Source organism: Triticum aestivum, chromosome 3A (genome assembly GCF_018294505.1).
Source record: "Triticum aestivum cultivar Chinese Spring chromosome 3A, IWGSC CS RefSeq v2.1, whole genome shotgun sequence".
Lineage (NCBI taxonomy): Eukaryota > Viridiplantae > Streptophyta > Magnoliopsida > Poales > Poaceae > Triticum > Triticum aestivum.
This window is the reverse complement of record NC_057800.1, coordinates 32880699-32904766: the sequence shown is the minus strand read 5'-3', so window position 1 is coordinate 32904766 and position 24068 is coordinate 32880699. Positions and strand designations below refer to the sequence as shown.

Below are 24068 nucleotides of genomic sequence, written 5' to 3'. Positions count from 1 at the left end.
TCAACATCAGGAAGAAGCTGGCATATGATTGGGTCACCAGCGTGCACAACACCGCCCCATGGAGGAAGTTGCTAAGATACGACAAGGAGTAGGTCAGTACTATTTTTTTTCTTTTTTTTTGCTCCATGGAGGAAGTTGCTGGTTTGCATAATTTTTTTAAGTAGATTTTGTAGTTGCACACTACTAGTAATTCCATTTGCAACTCAATATCATCACTTTTGTTGATACATTAGGAGCACTGGACATACAATTGTTCAACAACTAAATATTTAACCAGTTGCCAACAAAGGCACAAATAGCAACTTTTTTTACACAGTGCATGAACTAATTCAAGGAGCATAAATTAGATAAAGAGGAATCATAGATGCTGAATGTGTCCACTTGATCCCAACATTGCTAAAAACATCATTCTTTTCCTTTTATGTTCCAAAGTTACAAATGAGGAAACAGAATCACAGGAGCCTGAGTGGACACACACCAGCAGTGTGCTCTGTAGATTGGCAATGGATGCATTTGTTTTTCTTCTTTGGGTGTAGCTCCAGCGCCGATTTGTACCGTCAACTTTTTGCCCTACCCTTTGTAGTAGACCTTGGAGGATCCCTAGGCACAAAATCATCAGAAGCTTGTGCAAGGGATGCAGCCTCCAACGGGGCAGTAGGACCGTCACGATCACCTGTGTAATAATCATATAAAAAGTTTAGTATTTTGTTATTTGTGTAACCAGCACTAATGTTCTGTGCAACCACACAACACATTTTTGTGCAACTAACTGGTTGCTGTGTGCAAGTTAAGTTAAAAAAACACCTGTAATAGCATGGCCCGTTATGGTACTTGGATTGTAATCGCCTACGGGCAGAACATGAAAAACAAGTTAGATTCTTAGCTTGATCCTCAAACTAACACAGCGCACGCAACTAGGCAGCATGTTCTATTCAACTGGGCACTATGATATGTGCAACTAAAGTCACACACCCTAGTTTTTGTTTAGAGTCGGTGAAGGTACTTACCTGGGTGATGAGCCCCCTGAGTCCTGCATGTAGGTCCATTGGGAGTAGCACGCAGGGCACTACTAGTTGGGCCTAGCGGGGGAGGAGGTCTTTGAGGGTTGGCATCACCTATAGGCAGAACAGGACAAACAAGTTAGTTGTGTTTATCTTTTGATGCTCGAACTAACACAGCGTGCGCAACTAGGTAGTCTGTTCGGTGCAACTGAGCACCATGATGTGTGCAACTGGAGTTATAGACCTAGTTTGACGGGGAGTTGGGGGCAGGTAATTACCTGGACGATGAGCCCCCTGAGTGCTGCCTGTAGGGCCATTGGGAGGAGCACGCGGGGGAGGAGGTGGCGGAGGATGCCGTGTACAGCCAGGAGGGGGAGGAGATCCTTGAGGGTTGACATCACCTATATCTAGAACAGAAAAAATAAGTTAGTTGTGTTATCTTGATGCTTGAACTAAAATAGCATGCGCAACTAGGCAGCCTGTCTTGTCCAACTGGCTACCATGGTGTGTGCAACTGGGCACAATGATGTGTGCAACTGAAGTTACACACCTAGTTAGATCAAGAGTTGGGGCAGATAATTACCTGGATGATGAGCCCCCTGATTGCTGTCTGGAGGTGGAGGAGGTCCTCGAGGGTTGCCATCATCTAATGGCCCCGTGGCAGCAGTCGGTTTTTTCTTTTTCTTGGACTTGTTCAGGTGACCGATCTCGGTACGTGCTACACGCATATGCTTGTATACAATAGCTTGTGCTGGATCAGAACCACTCGCAAACTTTGCTAGTTTTCGAAAATCGTATATCATGTTCCTCTCCCTTATCTGCTTCTTTGATTGAGGAGGCATTTCATCTGGTTGCTCATAACCAGTCCCTGGCGCACTAGGTACAGCAGTAGGTGTCCACCGTCTTAGCAGGTACCTTTCCGGTATGACATCAACTCCAATATGGGTGAACACCTTGAGGATGTGGCAACAGAGGATGTCGTCCTTGTCCATTTTACAGCACTCACACAAATAGGAACACTCCTCCACCCTTGCCTGCACCAAGTAGTTTCGAGAACCATATTTGGCAACAAATTCCTGGTTCGGTCTGAACTCAAATATATCAGCACCAACTTGGAATGCATTATAACGTCCAATCAGCTCAAACTCTTCTCTGAACTTGCGGTAAAGGTCCCTAGTATAGGTTTTGTAAGCTTGCTTCTCTATTGGGAAGTTGGACCACAACTCAATCTCAAGGTGTTCTGTCCTGTAATCATTGCAGCCTTCCTTGGCAAGGATGTGGTTCTGGATTTTTTTCATATTGCTTGACGAAGTTCAGCATCAAGTTGTGTGGGTTCACATATCTTTTCAGGACGGTGTTGAACCCCTCACTACGCTGTGTAGACTGGAGGAAGGGGAAGAACATGTGTTTGAAGTAGCACGGCATCCAAGTTGACATGTATTCGTACAACTTCTCAAAGTGCGTGTGTGTCATAGCCTCGTACTTCATCATTAACCCAGCCCAATTATGCTCAAACTCGTCTATAGTGAAGCTGAAGTCAACACACTTGTTGAAATCATCAGAGAGTCCTAGATTCGTCACAGCAGTCAACCAACTTTTTCCTGAGCCTTTTTCATGATGTGCCATCGACAACAATAGTGCACGGTGGTTGGAAAGATGCTATGTATTGACTGCCTCATCGCACCATCCTGATCGGTGATGAAGTTGTCAGGAGGTTTGCCATCCATAGCCTCTAGGAATGCTCCAAAGACCCAATCAAAGCTCGATGCCAACTCCTGCCTCACAAACGTGCAACCCAGCATGAAAGATTGGCCATGTCGGTTTATTCCTATGAAGGGCGCGAACGGCATATTGTACATGTTGGTCATGTAGGTGGTGTCAAACGATATGCAATCGTGGTACGCCTCCGCATAAGCTTTTCGAGCTAAACCATCCACCCAAAATATGTTGGCAACTTTGTCCTCTTCATCATATTTCACCTTATAGAAGAAGTCTGGATCGGTTTTTTGTATATCCTTGAAGTGCGCAATTGTCTCAATCAGATCACCCTCCTTTGTGTCATCTCTATGGAAACTTGTACAAAGATTTGTTATTGTCTTTGGTCCGAACGGCACCATGCATCATCTCAGATCCATAGAACTCTGCAATTACATGCATCATTCGTCCTGCATAATACAAAAACAAACAGTATATCCTTTTTTTTAGTTGCACGAATGTGCACATCCAGCTGCACAGTAATAGGACATGTGTTGGCACAGAAGATAATCGCAGGAAATGGACGCCTAGCTGCACCTTTTTAAAAACACTTTGCAGTTTTTGCATACAGGACATTGTGTAGTTGCATAGTAAAGACAATGTAGTTGCACAACAAGCACCAAAAGTGATATACAAACAGCATGGGAAGTTGGATAGCAGTTGCACAGTTAAGCCATTTCAGTTGCACAGTAGTACCATAACAGTTGCACACTGGACTGCCTAGAGAGAAACTTAATTCTTTAAGGGATATAGAAAAATACCACACCTGTAGTCAAGTTGCAGTTATACAAGATGCGCAGAAACTCCTTTTCATCAGATGAGATGCCTTGGTGGGATCTCAAATATTTGGACAATGAAGGTTTATTCACGAGTGGATGATTGTGGTCAGGAACAAAGTGTGTCACCTCCCATCGCCCATCTATCAGCTTCACCAACATTTTCGCCTTGCATTCAGTCTGCTTTATTGTCTCGCGTTTGCGCTTCTTCTTCTTCTTACTAGTACCAGCCTCCTCTTCAACAAATATTGGAGGTTCTTCTTCCATCTCCTCATCACTGTCAACAGATTTTGGATCTGGAATAGGGTCCAGGACAGGAGGAGCCTCAACTCCTCCATCATCAGCTTTGGGCTTCTTGAACTTGTTACAGCAAAATTGTTGTTTTATCAATTCATTGGTGCGGGGTGCCCGTCTAGAGGTGTTCATCTTGGTAGAGAAACCCATCCGTAATGCATAGCTGTTGTAGTGATACTTAGCAATTTGAAGGCTGTCAAACCTCATGCCAACATAGGGTTTCATAGGTTGAGAACCAGCCTCATCCTCTCCTTCTTCTCCTTGCACAGCTCCGTCAACAGCCCCAGCTCCTAGCTCAGTCCTGGTTGGACCAGGAACATTTGCCTCAGTTCCCGTGTCATCAAGAGTATGGCTCTCTGACTGCAAAGACACCACTACAGGGGCACCACGGGTTAATGACTGGCCTGCCACATTGTCATGGCTCGTAGGGTTACCATCACGACTTGCATGCGTGTAGTAAACAGATCGACCATTTTCTGTCCAATTTCCTAGTTGTATGTTGGGTTGCTGCTGATCCATATCATGAGGAAGCTCATTGAGATCAAGCATTTTTTTCCTTTTTTGGATGCTGCCACACACTCCCTGCACATATATAAAAGAAGAAATTGATGTCATCAGTTGGTAACCACAGAAAAGAGTGTTTCAAACAACCTAAAAACTTAGTAAATAGGCAGTTGCACACCATTTTGTGATATTCTTAGTTCCAAAAGCAACATGACTGTAGCATAATCTTTATTATAAAATTATGAATTTTTTTGTTTGCACAGAGTTGTAATATTAGTTGCACAGTTTGCAGTAAATAGCTGGCAAGAGCATGACTTTTTTTTACTATAGAGTTTTCTGACTTTTTCCTTTTTGTTTTGTTGCAATGATCTGTAGGTTTCCGTTTTGCAAGGAGCTCTTTTCAGATTTTTCTGCACATAATTGGATGTTACATTTGAGAAAGGAAATCTAGGTGAAAGAAGAAAGAAGAATTGGAGGACAGATTATAGTTATATGTTTTTCATCGCCGTTTATGTTTCTAATTCTGGTATATTTGAACATATTTTAATATGGTTTGCAATAGGTGTGGTATCAGAATATATGTGTGGGACAAGATTATATGTGTGAATATGTTAATATGGTTTGTGGCTTCATTAGCCATGGACAAAAGTTCTTGTGTTTTTGTTGTTGCACTACAGATTTCTGATTTTCGCTAGAATAGACGTCTCAATTGCCAGGATGCATTTTTCCACTTGGCCAGCATACATATTCAGTTGGACATTCAATGTTTTTAGTTGGCTACAATAGATATCTCAGCCGGCCAGGTTGTATTTATTTCAGTTTTTGGCCAACATGCATGTTCAGTTGGACAGTTAATGCATTCAGTTGGCTAGAATAGATGTCTTAGTTGGCCAGGATACATTTTCTCAGTTTTTGGCCAACATGCATATTTAGTTGGCGAGAAAACATGTTTTTTATTTGCACATATACTACAGTTTTTCTAAAGTGTTCACTCACAAACATCTATTGCCAAATATACATGTTTAGTTGGCCAGGATACATGTTTAGTTGGCCAGGATACATGTTTTTTAGTTGGCCAGAAAACACGTGGGGTACAATGCATGTTTTAGTTTTGGCTAGCATGCATGCCGAGTTGCCAAAATATAGGTTCAGTTGGCTGGGATGCATGTTCAGTTGCACATTTACGAATTTTTCGTTGCACATATCTATTGGGCAATCAATTTTTGTTCATTTTGCAAAACAATAACTACAAGTTGGTAGAATGCATGTTTAGTTTTTGGCTACAATGCTTTGTTGAGTTGGCTTTAATCATGTTTTAATTGACTAGAGAACTTATTTTTAGTTGGCTTGTTTAACACATCCAGGTGGTAGAAACTTGTTTGGCATGCATCAAGTAGTTTTTGGCTTGTTTAACACATCCAGCAGTAACATCAAGTAGGTTGGTGTGATGTGCCAGATTCACCTCTTTTTTGAAGCAGCTTCTCCATGGATTTGTCCTAGATCTATGGAGAAGGGGGTTTACATATGCCTATGCAGTAGAAGAAAGGGGGAAGTGAAGAGGGACAGAGGGGGCTTACCTACTTGATCTTACTGCCTAGTATGGCTCTGACCACCCTGCCCTTAGATCTTCTTTTTTGAAGCAGCTCCTTCTACTTTGGGGCTCCCATGGCGGCTGTGTAGGAGGAGGAAGAAGGGCTGGGGGCGATTCTGTTGGATCTGCTTCTGGCGTGGAGAAGAAGAAGACAGTGTGGGAGGGGCTGAGGCGTGGGGGCGAGTGGGCGTGGGTGCGAGCTCGGGACAGCTGGCCACGTGGGGCGGTTTCTGTTGGTGGTCGCTCAATCGGTCTGTTTTGGTGGCCAGTCGATCGGTCGGGTAGGTGGCCTTCCTTTTATGTTTCGCGGGGGACAGGGGGTTTCCCTTTTCAGCCGGCCGCTCGGTTGCACTAGTGGGCAGCCGGCCGCCCACTAGACGCGTCCATAAAATTCATACCAAACTACATGTGTGTGCATGCATGAGTGAGAGAGCGAAAGAGGGAGAGAGAGAGAGATGCGGGATTGTAATTGAAAAACAGTAAAACGGAGCCATCTATTAGCCTCCACAACGATTTGAAGTTGTAAACCGTCGGATCACTCTAACGTGCGATGTAGATCGTCCCGAGGTCGTTCAGACGTTCCATTTACCGTCTCACGGGCCGCTGCTCTGCGGAACGAGCTCCCGTTCCTGTCCGTGATTAGGCCTTGAAAGGCCCATGCCCAGGTATGGTTTCTGCCTCGAGCGTTTGTCCATGGCGGCTGTCGTCCCTTCTCTCTTTCTCTCTCCGCAGGCGGCGGCAATGGCCGTGGCGTACGGGAGAGACGGGCACAAAAAAAACGGGACTTCGCCGATAGGACAGCGACGGGTGTGTGCGACCTAATAACCTTCAGGTTCTACATCGACATACCACATCACAGCCGGCCAGGTCAGATCCCCTTGTGGGCAGGATGGATGAACCAGAGGTGAGGAGGTAAGAATGAAGATTGATGGAGTAGATGCCCCCCCCCCCCCGTTTAGAGCATCTCCAACAGGCGCCGGTCACGCCGCGCACAAAAAACAGATATGTCGCGCGCGCATCGCCTGGTTTGGCGCGGCGCGCAGCGCTGGCTCCAGCAATCGTGCTAAAATGCAGCGCGCGCGCGCCGCTCCAGCAGCGCGCCAAAATGCAGCGCGCGCGACTCGCCGGTGCATTGCATATGGCATTTTCAAACAAGTTGATGAAGTTCATGCCCACGAGTTTAAAGTCATGCCCACAAGTTCATCCAACCAAGTTCAAAATGTAAATCAAGTTCGATACACAAATGAAAGACACATCATTCCTCGTCCTCGTCTTCGTCCTCGTCCTCATCTTCGGAAGACGATTCTTCCGCCTCCGAAGATGAATCTTCCTCCCTCTCCTCATCAGCACCGCATCACATGAAGCTCCGACGATGTTGGCAAGATCTTCAACAGCATCTTCATGGGAATGTGTGCGAGGAGGCACATCGAAAGACATTCCGCCCATGGCGGCCGGAGGTGCACCCATGCCTCCCATGAGAGAAGCAAAACTCATGCCTCCCATGGTGGCAATAGCGTCGGGGGTGCTCCAAAGCCAGCCATGCCTCCCATTGCACCTAAACCGCTCACGGTACCTCCGAAGCCACCCATGCCACCCATGGCGCCGAGGCCACCGCCACCCATGGCGCCGAGGCCACCGCCACCCATTGCACGAACCATGGCTCTTTTGGGGATCAAGACTTCTTGTTGGGCAAGAGTGACATACTCCTTTTGCGCCTCATTGAGGTTAGTTGTGTCCAAGAAGAACAAGTTCTTCTCCCATTCCAACAACCTAGTTCGCTCCTCATTGCTCACCTTCCTCTCCTCCAAAGCCACCTTCCTCTCCTCGGCCGCCACCCTCCTCTCCTCGGTCGCGGCATCTTGGGTCCTCCTCTCCTCGGCCGCCACCCTCGCTTCCGTTTGTCGCTCAAATGCAAATCATCCAAATCTTCACGCTTCTTCCATTTCTCATCATTCTTCAACACTTCATAGCAATGAGACAAAGTAAATACCCTTCCTTTCTTGATCTTCCCCTTCTTGGTTTTCCTCTCCTCTTCTTTGAACAAGTTTTGCGCAATGTTGTACTACATGAAAACAAAGCAAGTTAGCACCAACAACAAGCAAAACAAAGCAAGTTAGCACCAACATGTAAGATGACATGGCACTTACTCTATCGTCCTCATTTGTGCCACTTGGGTTCAACTTGTCAACCGCCTTTTGACAGGCCGCCCACCTTTGACAATCCGAGTTGATTGTCGACCACCGGGACCTAAGTGATCGGTTGGAGCGGTCAATTCCACTCACGTTGCGAGTATCAAAGTGTTCCTTCATCCGGTTCCAATAAGCATCTCTACTTTGATCACCTCCAACGGATGGATCCCTCGACACTTGCAACCAAGTATTGCATAGTAAGATGTCATCGGTGTTGGTGTAATTGTCCGCTCTTCCTTTTGGTGTGTCGACAATGCCCTCACCCTCCTCGTCCACCTCGAACTCATGGTCTTCAAAATGCATGTCATTGGTTTGAGACCAATGCGAATTGTTGGAGCCAACACCCATCGTTGACATGTATGCATCATCATTGAGACTACAAATTTTTTTGAACAATGCAAATAAGCTATCTATATGTGACGAATGCATTCAAAAAATAACAAAAAAAGTGAAAAGTTAGAATTTTTTTACCTTGGAGGCATTTCGTCGAACATGTTGTGCGCGCCGGCCGCCGGCTCAACGAGTGAGCTTGCCGGCGCTTCGGCAGCCGCCGCGCCCGTCGCACGCCCCGCAAGCTTCTTCCTCCTCGCCTTGGAGGTGCCGGAGCCGTGCGCCGCCTTGTTTTTCTTCGCCGATGTCTTGCCCTTCTTTGGTCGTGTCGCATTGGGGAGCTTTGAGGAGGAGGGGCGGCGGCTCGGGCCGGCACCGGCGCGACGCCACCCGCCGCCGAGGTCATCCGCGGCAGCATGAAGAGGCCGCGCGCGAGGCCGCTGGTCGGAGGAGCTCCGGTGGAGGCAAGGCCAACGCCACCCGGGCTAGGGTTTGTGGCGGCGGCGGGGGGGGGGGGTCGCGGCTATAGGACGGGGTGAGCAGGGTGCCGGCGCGTGCGTCCATGGGTGCGGGTTGCCGGCGCCAGCGCGTGCGAGGCTTTGGAGGGGGAGAAGAAGAGCGCGCAGCGCAAGCGTCGAGTGTGCCGCGCGCGGAAGCGGGCGCCGCAAATACACCGCGCGAGGTACCGGTTCCTGCCGCGCGCCCAACTGCTTATACCGCGCGTGCGGTTATTGCGCGCCCGCTGGAGCCATCCGCCGGGTTGCGCGAGCGCTAAAGTGGGTATATTTACGGCGCGGCGCATGTTTAGCGCGCCTGTTGGAGATGCTCTCAGGCTGGCAGCAGACTCTACCCCTTCCATTGGCTGCCCCTCCTGGTACCCAGGCAAGGAGTTGATCTCCAAAACCTAGCAACTCTCAATTTGGAGCACTATATTGGATGTGGATCCAATTCCACGATCATTTGATGATTTGAAGTGTGTCAACCCTCCATATATTGCAAGCTGCTACTCTGTTTAAAAAAACTGCTAATGGATATTAGATTATTCCTTGGAGAACCAAATTTTGCTTGATCTGTTGAGATAATTTTATCATGGGTTTGTTTGTCTTCCAGGGTAGTCTAAAATCGGTGAATATTTTAGTCTGATGTGCCTGTTAGAGATATGGTTGGCTAGATGTTTTCAAATTCCACCAATCCTATTTTTTTTGGATGTCTGCAGTGAAAAGAAAGAAAATTCATGATGGATAGACTAGAACCAAAGGCTCCCTTATCTGATGGTACTACAACACATTATAAGGTTGCAGAATCTAGACTTCTTGGTATTTGCATTTGACTACATTTGCAAGCCAGGACATTGATGTATAACTGCAGTTTGTCAATGAAATTGTAGGTACTGTTTATTTGCTTAGGCGCGAAGATATGTCCAGCTTTTCTTGTGTTTTATGGGTGGGCATTTGCAAATAGCCAAATGCTGCACCCATGAACATGACTCATTTTCTAAACAGCATCATAAGCACTATTGAGCTGATCGTTTATTATATTTTTGCACTTCCTCACTACAACTAAAATCCAGATATTTCCCCCCTTTGATGTAGATGTGTTGATATGTAAACATCAAGGGATTCAAATTTTCTACACTATACTTGAGGATACTATTCATTTGCATGTTATTTTCAAAATATATATAACAAATTTGTTTTAATCATGGGCATGAGCTCCGCCAATCATTAAAGGAGAGTTCACAAAATGAACTTGCACACAACAAGCTAATACAACACCAAACCGAGAATCAATTACTACCTTAAAAATAAGAAGCTACTACTTTCTTGAGCGAAAGAAACAGGCTCATTGTATATATATCCTCCCTCTCTTCTTTTATTCCTCTATGCATGCAAATCACAGGATGAAGTCAAGTGTACAACTTAACATTTTTTAATGGACATCTTGTGGACAATTTATCATGGTAAGTAACTTGGCCCAATGGTTCTCTATTGACTAATCTTCTTATGGTAGAAAGAAGAGCTCAATACATGCTACAGTCCATAGGGCCTTCCAAAAGGTTTGATCATATTACTATAATCGCAGGTGGCAATTTGCTCCAGTTAGCAGGTTTTTTGATCACTCTGAAGAACTTTAGCTAATTATGGTGGATTTTATATATACGATGTTTGTGTCCAGGAAAGAAGTGATGTTTTAAATACGGTCCAGCTTTATGTAACTTCCGTTTGCTCGATATTTTCCCACTTGCTACTCCTTAACTATTTGTAACCTGTCAAAGAAAAAGAGAGATTACGGGAGCTATAATGCACTTCACTATTGAGCTTATATTTATAGTTCTAGCTTTTTTTACGAAGTTACCATCTATGTAATCTTCCTCCCTATAATAGAGAAATTGAACCTTTTTGCCGCTCGGTTATCTCTTACATGCTTGGTTGTTCCAACCACCTTAGGCCTTTGATTTGTTCTTTTCTGTTAAAGCTTATCTAGCTATTTAGTGAGGAAAAAAAACTTCAGTGGTTGGTTTTCTTGACCGTCGGTCAGTTTTGAATATATAATAAGGTAGAAGTATTTTTTTCAAAGGAAAACAAAAGTGGTTGACGTCCTCGGCGTTAATTTTGCATATTCATGTAAATAATTTCTACCTGCTAATTGTATGGGATATGCTAAACAGATTAAATGAATCACTATTTAGTTGCTCATCTTTTGTCATGTTATGCATTTGTCTGAATGTTATATTTTTTTATAGAACATCTTTTAATTGTTTATATTGAAAAGTAAAAAAGCATAATCATCAAAGTACCTTTCATCACTTCACTGCATCAACACTGGCGGGCGCGGCAACGCGCGTCTTCATGTTCTAGTTGCACATAGTATGTCTCACCTATTTATTCCTTTCAATCATCGTCTTGTATGAAACAAAACGAAGGGAGATGACAGCAATCCACCGCATCCGACCAAAGTTATTTCATCTCTTTATTCTTTCCAACAATAAAGGAAAAAATGAAGAGGGAAACAAAGCTTGTTATATCATGCTTGCCGGAAGTTCCTGAATTAGAGAGGATTGTGGATGAGATAGACTATCCGTACTTGCTATGCTGATGAGGCGACTGGAGACATAATAGATATGCCCTCAGAATGCTTCCTACCACACGAAAATCAGATCTTCCAACCGAAATTACACCAAGATCGCTCATGTTTGAGGAGATAGAGAGAGGAAGGAGAGAACCCACCTTTTGGTGCAGGGATGTTGGAGGAGGATGAGAACGATGAGAGATGTGGCTCGCTTGGAAGTCGGCACTGGGGCATGGGGCGACTGCAACACGCGGGTATTTGACGGCGAACCCCCACGAAACGCTGGGCTGGAAACGGCACCGCGCCATCGGCACCACCATCGCTGCTAACCGTGAGGTGTGTATGGTAGCTTTGCAACAACTAATGATGAAGGGGTCGATTTGCTGGATGGAGGAGACGAAGAACAGGGGGAAATAAAGTGGGATGATAAGGGCATGTACAATGGTTCTATCTTAGGAATGTCATGTAGGATAAATGATGAGGTGGAGGAGAGAGAAATCATAAGAAAATGCTTGTCTTCTCTTATTTAAGAGAAGACAAGAGATGATCTCTTAGCACAATATGTCTCACCATGTTTTTTAGAATAGCTAGTTATTGAAGATAAGACTAAGAGATGACTCATTGTAGACTGTTTTTTTTTGTCTCTAAATTAAATGCAAGACTGAAGATAAGACCATTTTATCAAGCATTGTATATGCCCTAATGATAGTGGTGTCCGTGGTTTACAGATAGGAACAGATAAACTGGGCTGATAAGATCCCTGGACGCGGATTTTGTCTAACTCGTTGCGCGCGCCGCATATCTAGTCCACCCATCAGCATGCATGTCAAATCAACAAGTTGCTGCCCCCACACAGATTCTCTATATTCATATGTACACCTGCTTTCTTCAGACACCTATGGCCCGGTGTGGGACAAAGAATCTTTCTAGACTGTACCCGTCGAAGTACTACTCAGGGCCTGTTTGGTTCCAATAAGTCGCCCGACTTATAAGTCAGGTGACTTAAAACTAGTGACTTATAAGTCACGCCTGTTTGGTTGTCACCTGACTTATAAGTCACCTGACACATCCTCCCACACCAATCAACATCATGCAGATGGTAGGACCCACGCAAAAGGGGGTGACTTATAAGTTTTAAGTTGGGGTGGAGCAACTTATGACTTATAAGTTGGGATGACTTATAAGTCGGGTCTGTTTGGCAAAATAAGTCACTTTTTCCACTTTTCAACTTATAAGTTGGTGACTTATTTGGAACCAAACAGGGCCTCAGTCATGGCATATGGACGATTCAAATTTCAATCTTTCTAGCACTTTGGCGTACATGCAGACATTGGAAGCAGGGTCTGGGTTAATTAAACGGGTTTATCTAAATGGGCTGAACTGTCTTTACTTAATTACTAGAAAACTAATATTAAAAATGAAAATTACTGGAAAATCCAAAGAACTTTACTAACTCATTTTTTGAACATTATCGTCAACACTATAAAACTTTATATTGCAGACGTTCATGATGCAAAGAACTTTATTGACTCCTTATTCGAACTTGAGGGTCAAAACTCTAAAACTTTATTGTCAAAACCATTTCTCAAAAGTCCTTCTGATATTTGTTGCAAAGTTCAGACACAACCTTCACAAAGTTCTTCAGAAATTATTACAAATTATGGTGAGTTACAGAAAAGTTCTACTGAACTTGTGATAAAGTTCGGACACTGCCTTATTAAAGCTTTTAGGCAAAAATTAAAGATAGCGAACAGAAAGGTCCCCAATTTTTTCTTTGCAGTTCATATAATGATTATATGAAAAAGTTATACAATAAGATCAATCCATTTTGCTTAGTGTTGGGGCAAAACTGAGGACACTGCCTGAAATCAGTCAACTGCCTGAAAAATGATGGAGAGCAAATAAAATAAGATAAATTCATCATACAGGAGACACCATCCATCTGGAAAGCTTGAGAATGGATTAGACATGGCTGCTGGCCTGAATATCGGTTTCAGTCACATGGGCTCAAGAAAAGATATAGCTTTGTACACTTACGGTCAGATCTGGGAAACGGAGTGGTAAACAACAAAGGTAGAAAAAATCGATACAAAGAGGAATCCTCGATCTGCAACCGCACTCATCACTCATTAGCAAATCAGTGACAATAATAAACCAGATAAATCTAACAGCAACCCCACTTCCTACGGGGAACAAAACAAATCTATTGCCAACACATATAAATCGCTGCTACAACGCCTTGCCTTCGAGCTCCCAGACGTGTCACTGTCTCGGCGCGCAGATCTTGCTGCCACCGAGCTCGATGGGGATGAGGCGGCCTGGCCTGCTCCATCTTGCCATAGATCTGGCGATATAGGAGGCATGGCGAGGACGGAGAGCGCTCGCCTGATGGTGGAGATGCACGGCTGGAGGTTGGGAGGGGGACGGAGCCGGCGGCGGCGACGACGGTGTCGATCCAGGTGAGTGAGAGAGAGAGACAGATTGACCAGGGACGGAGGGCACGGGTAGGGATAAGGACGGGGGAGAGATATAGGTAGCCTCAGGGGTGATGTGACTGTATTCGATCGTACAAGGGATTTCTTCCGGAGACCAGGTGGGCCAGGCCGCTCGGATCCACATAAGGAAGTGACGGTCGCGATACGCGTTGCGCGCGCATATGGTTAGCAATCGCCATATTCGCTTTTGTATGCATTCAGAAGGATGTTTGATGCGCCTGATGGTTGTGGTGGGTCCTTGGAAAGTAACATATGCTTATGTAGTGGTTGGTCTCATATGTAAGTCAATCAAAAAATGTTGATATGGCAAGTGTGTTGAGGTGGATAAGTTTGCATGTCAAGAGAAATAGCATAATGAGGACAAACTATTTAAGTATTATAGATTAGTTGTTCGTACATGAAAATGTTGTGGTGGTCATGCAATTTATGGATTATCAAGTTATATCAGTTTTATCTAGATGAAACCTAGGAATACCATATACTCCCTCTGTTCCGAATTACTTGTCTCGGATATGGATGTATCTAGAACTAACATACATCTAGATACATCCATTTCTACGACAAGTAATTCCGAACGGAGGGAGTAGGTTTCAACAATATTGATTTTAACCATGTGGTAGGCACCTAGTGTCCTAGAAGTGCAGATGGTTAGTTGTAGCCGGTTTCGAAGTAAAAGTAGCGAACCCACGAGTAGCTAAGGAAATTATCGTTGTCCATTGTGAATGTCGTGGTAGCAGATGCCTTGGATAGGCTTATCGAACGTGGTTGGAGCCAGAGAAGACGTCGGTGGGTTCCGAAAATGAGATTGGGGACAAGCGGATGTCATGCCGGAGGCGAGGAAGACTGGCAAGCACGCCGGCGGATTGTTCCTTGGTTGAAATCTTGGCGGCGAGCGTGGATGTCAATCGGGAGAGGTCCGGCGAGGGCGACTCGCGTAAGAAACCAAACGCATTAAGGTTCATGTGGCTCACCGCACAGCAGCTCCATGTCGATCCGCCCTCGCTGATAACTAGCTAGGCCTTCGTCGTCGTCGTCCTCACCGCCTCAGGCAGCCTCCATCGACCACCGGTCCCGGCTGCCCGGGATCACCGTGGTCGTCGGCTTGGACGATGCCCACACTTACACTTTGGCGTCTTTGTCGCGGCGCCGTACGTGCTCGCAGTTGCAGGCAGAGACGATGGCAGCTCCTGGACCTCGCCTACGTACGAGGCTGGCGCCCACATCGGCCGTTGGGCATGAGACGACACGTCGCAGGTGCGGCGCAAAGAAGGGAAGCCGCCTTGAATTGCCTCCTCGGCGCCAGCGTCCCGAGCCGGAGCATGCATGCATGCATGGCCGCCGTCCATGGCGTGGAGCAGCATTCGCCTGGCCGAGCGACGGAGATGACGAGGGAGGAGATTCTCGTTTGACGGAAGCAAGATTCCGGTCCATTCATGCACACGTCCATTCGTTCCCTCGCGGCGAGGCGATCGATCAGAACGCCACTTCGGCGTTGGCGAACTCCTCTCTCTTCTGGTTCACGTCCGCCACCATCTGGCCGAACCTGCACGGTGGGCTGACCACCGGCACCGTGCCGCGCGCCTGCTGTCCAGCACGCCCGCTGCCAAGTCCACCGGCATGCACGTCCTTGGACTTCTGCGCGATGATGACGGAGTTCACCACGTCGTCGTCGGGATGGCACACGGCCAGCACCTGGAACCCGCCTCGCCCGATGTCCTGGGGGTCCACGATCGGGTACAGGAACCCGCACGACGAGGGCCGCCCCGTCCGCCATGTGCGCGCCGAGGTGCGCGATCACCCTGGCCTTGTCCTCGGCGGCCATGCCCACGAGCGCCGCCAGGAAGACGACGTCGTACTAGGCGAGCTCGCCGGTGAGCGCCGGTCCGCGACGTCGACGGCCGGGGACGGGCTGAGCGACGGCAGCTTGGCGATGGCGACGTGGAGGCCGGTGATCTTCTCCGCCAGGGCGGCGACCTCCTTGTTCTGGGCAGCCATTTTGCTCTTCTTCAGTTCTTTCTTTTAATGCACAAATGAACCAAAAACAGAGTGTTGTTGGAGGCGAAGAACAGAGCGTTCACTTGTTTCTTTTGTGACGGATTCATCTCCTCACGGCATACGGCATGAAGAAGATAAGGACAGGAGGTCTCGTGCAACTGAAGAGTGAAGACCCACATGACTTGGACCGTGGGACCTCAGGTGTCTGATCTACAACTGCAAGTCAGCCTGAGTATTCGTCGCTCAAGTTTCAATGACTTAACTTACCACCATACTACAATGACTTAACTGACAGTAAAATGCAATGTGAGCGATGCCGGCCACGCGACAATGGTTGAGATAACCGGCTCTTCTTCGGCGTGTGTGCGAGATTGTCTCGATTTGTTTGTTGGTGTGAAGTCGAAATTATGACGGCGGGCCCTGTGATATACGATGACTGGTTGCAGATGACCCGTTCGGCGATCTTCTGTGGCACCAGCCATACATGGTTCTGTCCATCGTAGTTATCGCCAGAGTCAGAGTTGTGATGTCTGATATTGCTAGCTCATCGTAAAAAAAAATTAGCGGCTACCAACAATAATAGATATTATATTACAAAAAAAATCATAATCTTCAACTCCTAAGCTCCCTTGAAATAGAGAACTCTTGGTTTTGAGAAGTTGATACACACGTCATAGATGAGCGACGTGCGTGACGTGTCGTCTCCACATAATAGAGCAAAAAAAATTGTGTGAGAGATTGTTGCGCCAAACCAGTCATGTCTACACCATTTGGTGGCAGCTATCTACCAGTGAAAACATTTTCTCTTCAACCATGTCTATGCTTTCTTTGGATCTCACATCGTGGTCACCTCCACTAAAATTACAAAATCAACGGCATAAAATCGTCATTAAATAAACAAGTAATAAATAAATCCTACAAGTAAGGAAACAACACCGCACACTGCGCATATACTTCTATCGCAAAAGAAAAGTGGAGAACTTATACTTCTATTTTAAAAGAAACGTGGAGGACCAGTTCGTTAGCGAAGCTACAACAAGGCTATGTTGAAGAAAACAACAATCTGGGATTAAAATAAATCCAGGACCTATTTGTAAGAAATTATGATCTGTTAGCGAAGCTACAACAAGGCTGTGTTGAAGAAGAAAAAAAGCCAGGGATTACAATAAATCCAGGACCTTTTTGTAAGAAATTATGATATGATGTAACACTATTCGCAGTGTACACACAAAGACAAGAAGGGAAGAAATCAACCCAGAAAGGACCTGTTTGTAATTACCAAAATAAACGAGGGCGCAAAAGAAAGGCCTTCGGGGGCATATATATATATATATATATATATATATATATATATATATATATATATATATATATATATATATATATACCATAAGGGAAAGGACCAGCGCGCAAAATGTCGCAGACAAAGACAAGAAAGGAAGAAATCAACACAGAAAGGACATGTTTCTAATCTCGGAGAAAAACAAGCGCGCGAAAGTAAGGCCTTCAGGGGCATATCTCCGAGAAGGGAAAGGACCTGCGTGCGAAATGTCAAAAAAATTTGGACCATTTCTCGATTTGTACGTGTCATCCTTGCGCAGGGGCCATGCTAATCTTCTCTGGATCGTTCCAATTTTATCAGATGTCCCCGAAGGGACAAGTCTGCTGCCTCGCTCAGGCTTATAAACCGGTGCGTCTCTCCTCTGTTGGCTGATGTGGGACTAAGAGCATCTCTAGCCGCGCCCCCAACAGGCCTCCCCAGGCCACTTTTTCGGCGTCGGTGTGAAAAAAACGGCCCAGTCGCGGCCCTAGGACGCCGAAAATCGCCGGCTCGGCCCTTTTTTCTGCCCGGCTATCACAGGCCGAACCCGGCGCACTAGGGAGCAGTTGGAGGCTCCGGCGCAAGGGAAAAGCGCGGCTGGCCCACGCCGTCAGGGGAAAAGTCAAGGTTTTCTTCCCCGACTCGCCCCCCACCCCCCGCGCCCTCGGCCACCACTAGCTATATCCCGGCGCCGCCCGCCGCCCTTCACCGCTAGATAGCCATTCCCCGCCGGAAAAATAGCAGCGCTTCGCCGCGGCAGCCCCTCCAACAGCAACTGGGCGTTTTCGGCCGCCGTTCTCGGCCGCGGAGGAGCAGTTTAACGGCGGGTACACACCTACCGAGCGCAAGGTGTTCGGCGATTTGCCTGCCTCGGCGATGGACTCGGATGACGAGGAAGCGCTCGCCGCGCTGCTGGAGGAGGAAGCCGAGGCCGACGTCCAGGAAGAAGAGCATCTCATGGTGCTCGCCGCCCTCGCCCAGCTGCTGGCGAGCAATGAAAAGCCGCGGCGAGGCGGCGAGGCGCCTGGGCGGGTGAAAGCAAAGAACCGACATCGTCTCGAAGGCTACTGCATGCTCTACTCCGACTACTTCGCCGATGCTCCACTTCACGGCGAGAAAACATTTTGGCGCCGTTATCGGATGAGCCGAAAGCTCTTCCTCGGGATTGTGAATTCCATCCGGGAGTTCGACAACTACTTCAAGTGCAAGATGGATTGCACCGGCGCTCTTGGATTCACCTCCATCCAGAAGTGCACGACAGCGATGAGGATGCTTGCATACAGAGCTCCCGGTGATTCACTCGACGACTATGGCGCATGGCCGAGTCCACCAGCATAGAGTGTTTTTACAAGTTTTGTCGGGCAGTGGTGGCAGTGTTTGGACCACAATACTTGAGAACACCCAATGCGGAAGACACTGCTCGGATCCTAGCACAAAATGCAGCAAGAGGATTTCCTGGGATGCTTGAAAGCATCGACTGCATGCATTGGAAATGAAAGAATTGCCCATTTGCTTGGCAGGGGATGTACAAAGGCGCCAAAGGCGGTTGCAGTGTGGTGCTTGAGGCGGTGGCCACACAGGACCTCTGGATTTGGCACTCCTTCTTTGGTATGCCAGAAACTCACAATGACATCAACGTGCTGAAGTGCTCTCCTGTCTTTGCCAAGCTTGTTGAAGGTCATTCTCCTCCGGTGAACTTCGAGATCAATGGGCGGCACTACAACAAGGGGTACTATCTAGCTGATGGCATCTATCCGAGATGGTCGACATTTGTGAAGACCATCTCAAACCCTGTGCCAGGAGGCAAGAACGTCTGGTTTGCGAAGATTCAGGAGGCGTGCAGGAAGGATGTCGAGCGGGCATTTGGTGTGCTCCAATCTCGATTTGCTGTTGTCCGGTACCCCGCTCAGACGTGGTCCAAAGATCAAATGTGGGAGATTATGACTTGTTGTGTCATCTTGCACAACATGATCATCGAGAGCGAGCAAGAAGACCCAGTGTTTGACACTGAACCATACTACAGGCAGGGTCCTCTAACTGAAGTTGATCAACAGCTACCAGCAACTTGGACTGCCTATCTCAGTATGCGTCAGGAGATCCGAAATCCACAGGTGCATCATCGACTGCAGAAAGATCTGATTGAGCACCTATGGAGACTCAAGGGGGGCGTCGTGTGATGAAATACGAGTTTTCATTTGTTGAACTATATAATTTGTATTGAACTATTTGTTGTTGTACTATTTTGTTGAAGTATTTGATTTTTCTGTGATGAAATATGTGGTAAGAAAAAATGTGTTGATAATTGAACGCCGAAACACGGCGAACCACGCCGAATATGGGTCTATTCTCGTCCATATGGGCTCTTTATTCGCCGAAATGGGACTGCAAAGTGGGTCAATTTCGACGCCTAAGGGCGACGATTGGGCGCAAAATTACCCCAGCGCCGATTGTATCGCCGCCTCGCCCCCAGAGGGCAATTTTTATGCTCCTAGGGAGGCAACGGCTGGAGATGCTCTAAACATATCAGCGCTCAGCGGGTTTGTTTCTCCCCGCCTGCCGGTGCCCCAGCAGGCCAGTACCAGTCTCGCGTTGGTGGGCTGCATTCCCGTAACGCGACCCAATTAGGTAGACAGCCCAGCACCTGGGCTCGGGCAAACGACAATAAGAGCTAAAAAATTGGAATGGAGATTGGCGTACATGCGTGTACCACGAGCAAAGGACGATGAGGTTCAGTAACTTCTTTCTTTGTTTTTTTTTCGTGAGAAAACTTCTTTCTTTGTTTTGATGTTGATGCTGAAGCAAAATATCTTTTTTTGCGAACTGAAGCGAAATATCAATGTCCAGAACAAGCTAAAACAAATGCCATTGCCGATGAGTCCAGGACTGAGGATGTGCCTCAATTGTCTGATGCCGATAATGATATCCTGGTTGCCCCGTTCTCAGAGAAGGAGGTGTTTGATGCTATTGCACAAATGAAAAACAATAAGGCTCCCGGACCGGATGGGTTCCCGGTCGAGTTCTATAAAAAGTGATGGCACATTATTAAAGGGGATTTAATACCTATGTTTCATGATCTATTCTCTGGACAGCTTCAATTATTTCACTTGAATTTTGGAACTATCACATTGCTCCCTAAGAAAACGGATGCTGTGAGAATTGAGCAGTTCAGGCCGATCTGCCTCCTCAATGTTAGTTTCAAAATATTCACCAAGGTCGGGACCAATAGACTCACACAGATTGCGCATTCTGTGGTGCAACAGTCCCAAACTGCTTTCATGCCGGACAGGAACATCCTTGAAGGGGTGGTTGTTCTTCATGAAACGCTCCATGAAATCCACTCGAAAAAATTAGATGGAGTAATTTTTAAGGTGGATTTCAAAAAAACGTATGATAAGGTCAAGTGGCCATTCCTTCAACAGGTATTGCGTATGAAAGGTTTTGATGAAGCCTCGCACCGACAGGTCGAATCCTTTACGCAAAAAGGGAGTGTGGGAATTAAAGTGAATGACGATATAGGTCATTACTTCCAGACAAATAAAGGCCTCGGACAAGGAGATCCGATGTCCCCTATCCTGTTTGACATTGTGGTGGATATGTTAGCAATTTTGATAGGAAGGGCTAAGGAGAATGGTCAAGTGGGTGGTTTGGCACCTCATCTTGTTGATGGAGGTGTATCCATCCTTCAATACGCTGATGATACAATCATCTTTATGGAGCATGATTTGGCCAAGGCGAGAAATATGAAGCTGGTGTTATGCCTTTTTGAACAATTGACCGGGTTAAAAATTAACTTTCATAAGAGCGAGTTGTTCTGCTTTGGTAGAGCCAAAGACGAATAGGAGTATTATAGGCAATTGTTTGGGTGCGAGTTGGGGAGTTTACCTTTCTCATACCTTGGCATTCCGATACACCATCGTAGGCTGACAAACAGAGAATGAAAGTGCATCGAGGATCGATTTCAGAAGAAACTAAGCTGCTGGAAGGGTAAGCTCATGTCATACGGAGGCCGTTTGATCTTGATTAATTCGGTGCTCACGAGTATGCCTATATTCCTCTTATCGTTCTTTGAAGTCCCAGTTGGTGTTAGGAAAAGACTGGACTTCTGTCGGTCGCGCTTCTTTTGGCAGGATGATGAACTTAAAAGAAAATAGCAGCTTGCTAAATGGGACATCATCTGTCGACCGAAAAACCAAGGGGGTCTTGGTATTGAAAATCTTGAAGTTAAGAACAGATGCTTTCTTAGTAAGTGGTTGTGGAAGCTTTTCTTCCGGGACTGAGGCCATGTGGGCGCAGATCCTCCGCAGCAAGTACCTCCAGACTAAAACATTGTCCCAGGTCACAGTCAGGCCGACTGATTCGCCTTTCTGGAAAGGACTAATGAAAGTCAAACAATCAATGTTCAATAGGACGAGGTTTGTTATTAAAAACGGTGCAAGTACATGTTTCTGGGAGGATACTTGGCTTGGCGACTCACCTTTAGCCATTCAATATCCGTCTTTATATCGGATTGCTCGACGACGTGAGGTGTTCGTGGCAACAGTATTACAATATATCCCCCTTAATATTCAGTTTAGACGGTCGCTAGCGGGTAATCGTTGGGAAGAATGGCTCCATCTAGTTAGGAGACTGATGGAGGTTCAACTTTCTCACCAACCAAATGAATTACGCTGGAAGTTGACTAGATCTGGAGTATTTACATTTAAATCAATGTATATTGATGTTATTAATTCGAACTCCATTCCAACTTCCAAGTATGTCTGGGCTGTCAAAGTTCCTTTAAAAATTAAAGTGTTTATGTGGTTCGTCCATAAACAAGTTATTTTAACAAAGGACAACTTGATAAAGCGTAATTGGACAGGACCTACTAGGTGTAGTTTTTGTGATCGGGATGAGACGATTAAGCATCTATTCTTTGATTGCCCGTTGGCCAAAGTTCTTTGGCAGACGGTCCATATTGCTTTTAATATTACTCCACCGACTTTTGTCAACGCATTATTTGGGACATGGCTTAATGGGGTTGAGCCTGACTTAGCAAGACATATTCGGGTTGGAGTTTGCGCTTTGTTGTGGACTATCTGGAATTGCAGAATGATTTGGTTTTTAACAGAATATCACGGATTCATTTTTTACAGGTTATTTTCCGAGCTACAGCAGTGATCCGTTCGTGGTCGCTACTCACTCTGATGGAGGCCAGGGAGCATTTGGTTACTGGATCTATCCGTTGGGAGATGGTAGCTCAGGATATCTTCAACCGGTTTGGATGGCGGTCATGTAATAGGATAGGCAATTAGTTTACCTATCTATTTTTAGCCAGCCAGTTGTGACGTCTTTTACTGGCTAGTTTGTGTATCTAGCCTTTTAGGCTCTGTGTGAGCTGCCTTTTTCTTTTTTTCAGTTGGAGACTTTGGAACCTTGTTGGCACTTTTTGTTTTTTGGTTAATAAGATGGCCGTATGCATCACTCTGATGTAGAGGCCGGGGAGCCCCCCTTTTCGAAAAAAGAAAAAAAATCAAAATCACAAACTCAAAGTTGTTGAGCGGCATTCATGTTGGAAGAAAACCTCTCTAGTTGTATGCTCCAGCCATGTAGACGCTATCATAAAAAGGTCTCTATTCTTCGGCCACTGCATGATAGATCACGTACGGAGTCATCACATACACGCATGAATAACATGCATAAGAGATGAAACACTTTTATTGTTAAAAATTACATCATTCCTGGTAAGCCACCTTGCCCAACATAAGGCAGCCGCCCCCGCGAGTAGATGTGCAGAAAATTGTTTATCAAATACCCCGCAACCAATTGCCGAACATATTATGTCCACTACGTGGGGGATATAAATTTGAAATTACTTGAACTATGGCCCAGACTGCACGAACAAATTTAGACTCAAAAAATAAGTGTTTAATGTACTCGTCATGTTGGTAAAAGGCACATGTCTTGCTACCTTGCTAGTTGCGTTGTGCCAGATTATCTCTAGTTAAGATGATCCCTCTGTTTAGAAATCAGAGAAATATCTCCACACTTAAAGGAATTTTGAGCTTCCACGGTTTCTTGTTATCAACCGGAACATCAGTGTGGACCAATACACCATACAAGGATTTGACTGAAAAGCTATCATTCTGATGCAAATTCCATCTGAACTTGGATGGTTCACTTGACAGGTGAATGGCCTCTAGAAGAATGAGTAATTCATTCCATGCTACCAGGCGAGGCCAAAATGGTCCCTATGAAAAAGAAATTCCGGGTTTTTTGTCCCAATACTTGTTTAAGAATGTTTGTATAATTAAATATTTAAATTTTAAATTTTTGATATGAATATTGAAACGTGGTTGATATTTAAATTATATAATTATTATTTTAATATAAGTCATAAATGAAAATTATAGAGTTGGCGATGGCGACATCAACGACAACAACGAGAGGCGGCTCGGTGCTGAGAGAAATGTCAGGTGGCCGCGTAAATATGCTGAGAAGTTTTTTTTTATTCGATCCAAAATTGGAGCGGTTCCATTACTAGGGGAGAATATCTGGTACTCCCACCTCTAGGGTGCTCCCGGTGCTCCAAATTCAGTAGCACATTTTTAAATGTTTGAAAAATTCTATGGAAAAAAAATCCAGCACATAGACACAACACCAATGTATGTTGTCACAAAATTTGAAATCAAAATTCCAAGCATAGCTTGAGAAACATAATTGACAAATTCGACAGTAAATAGTACGCAACATAAGTTGGGCTTTAGTTTTG

General features: G+C 45.8%; 1 protein-coding gene and 1 non-coding gene across 2 annotated transcripts; both read right to left on the bottom strand.

The window, feature by feature from the left end:
- Positions 1-557: 557 nt before the first annotated feature.
- LOC123057732 (protein FAR1-RELATED SEQUENCE 5-like) lies at positions 558-4299 on the bottom strand. Its single transcript, XM_044480639.1, has 4 exons — positions 4261-4299; positions 3521-4186; positions 1585-2197; positions 558-673 (listed from the first exon to the last, which is right to left on the bottom strand). The coding sequence occupies exons 1-4, from the start codon at positions 4297-4299 to the stop codon at positions 558-560; spliced, it is 1434 nt and encodes a 477-aa protein (XP_044336574.1).
- A 13255-nt stretch (positions 4300-17554) lies between these two features.
- Positions 17555-17657, bottom strand: LOC123063800 (U6 spliceosomal RNA). Its single transcript, XR_006430564.1, has one exon. It is a non-coding gene; the product is annotated as a U6 spliceosomal RNA (small nuclear RNA).
- Positions 17658-24068: the final 6411 nt, after the last annotated feature.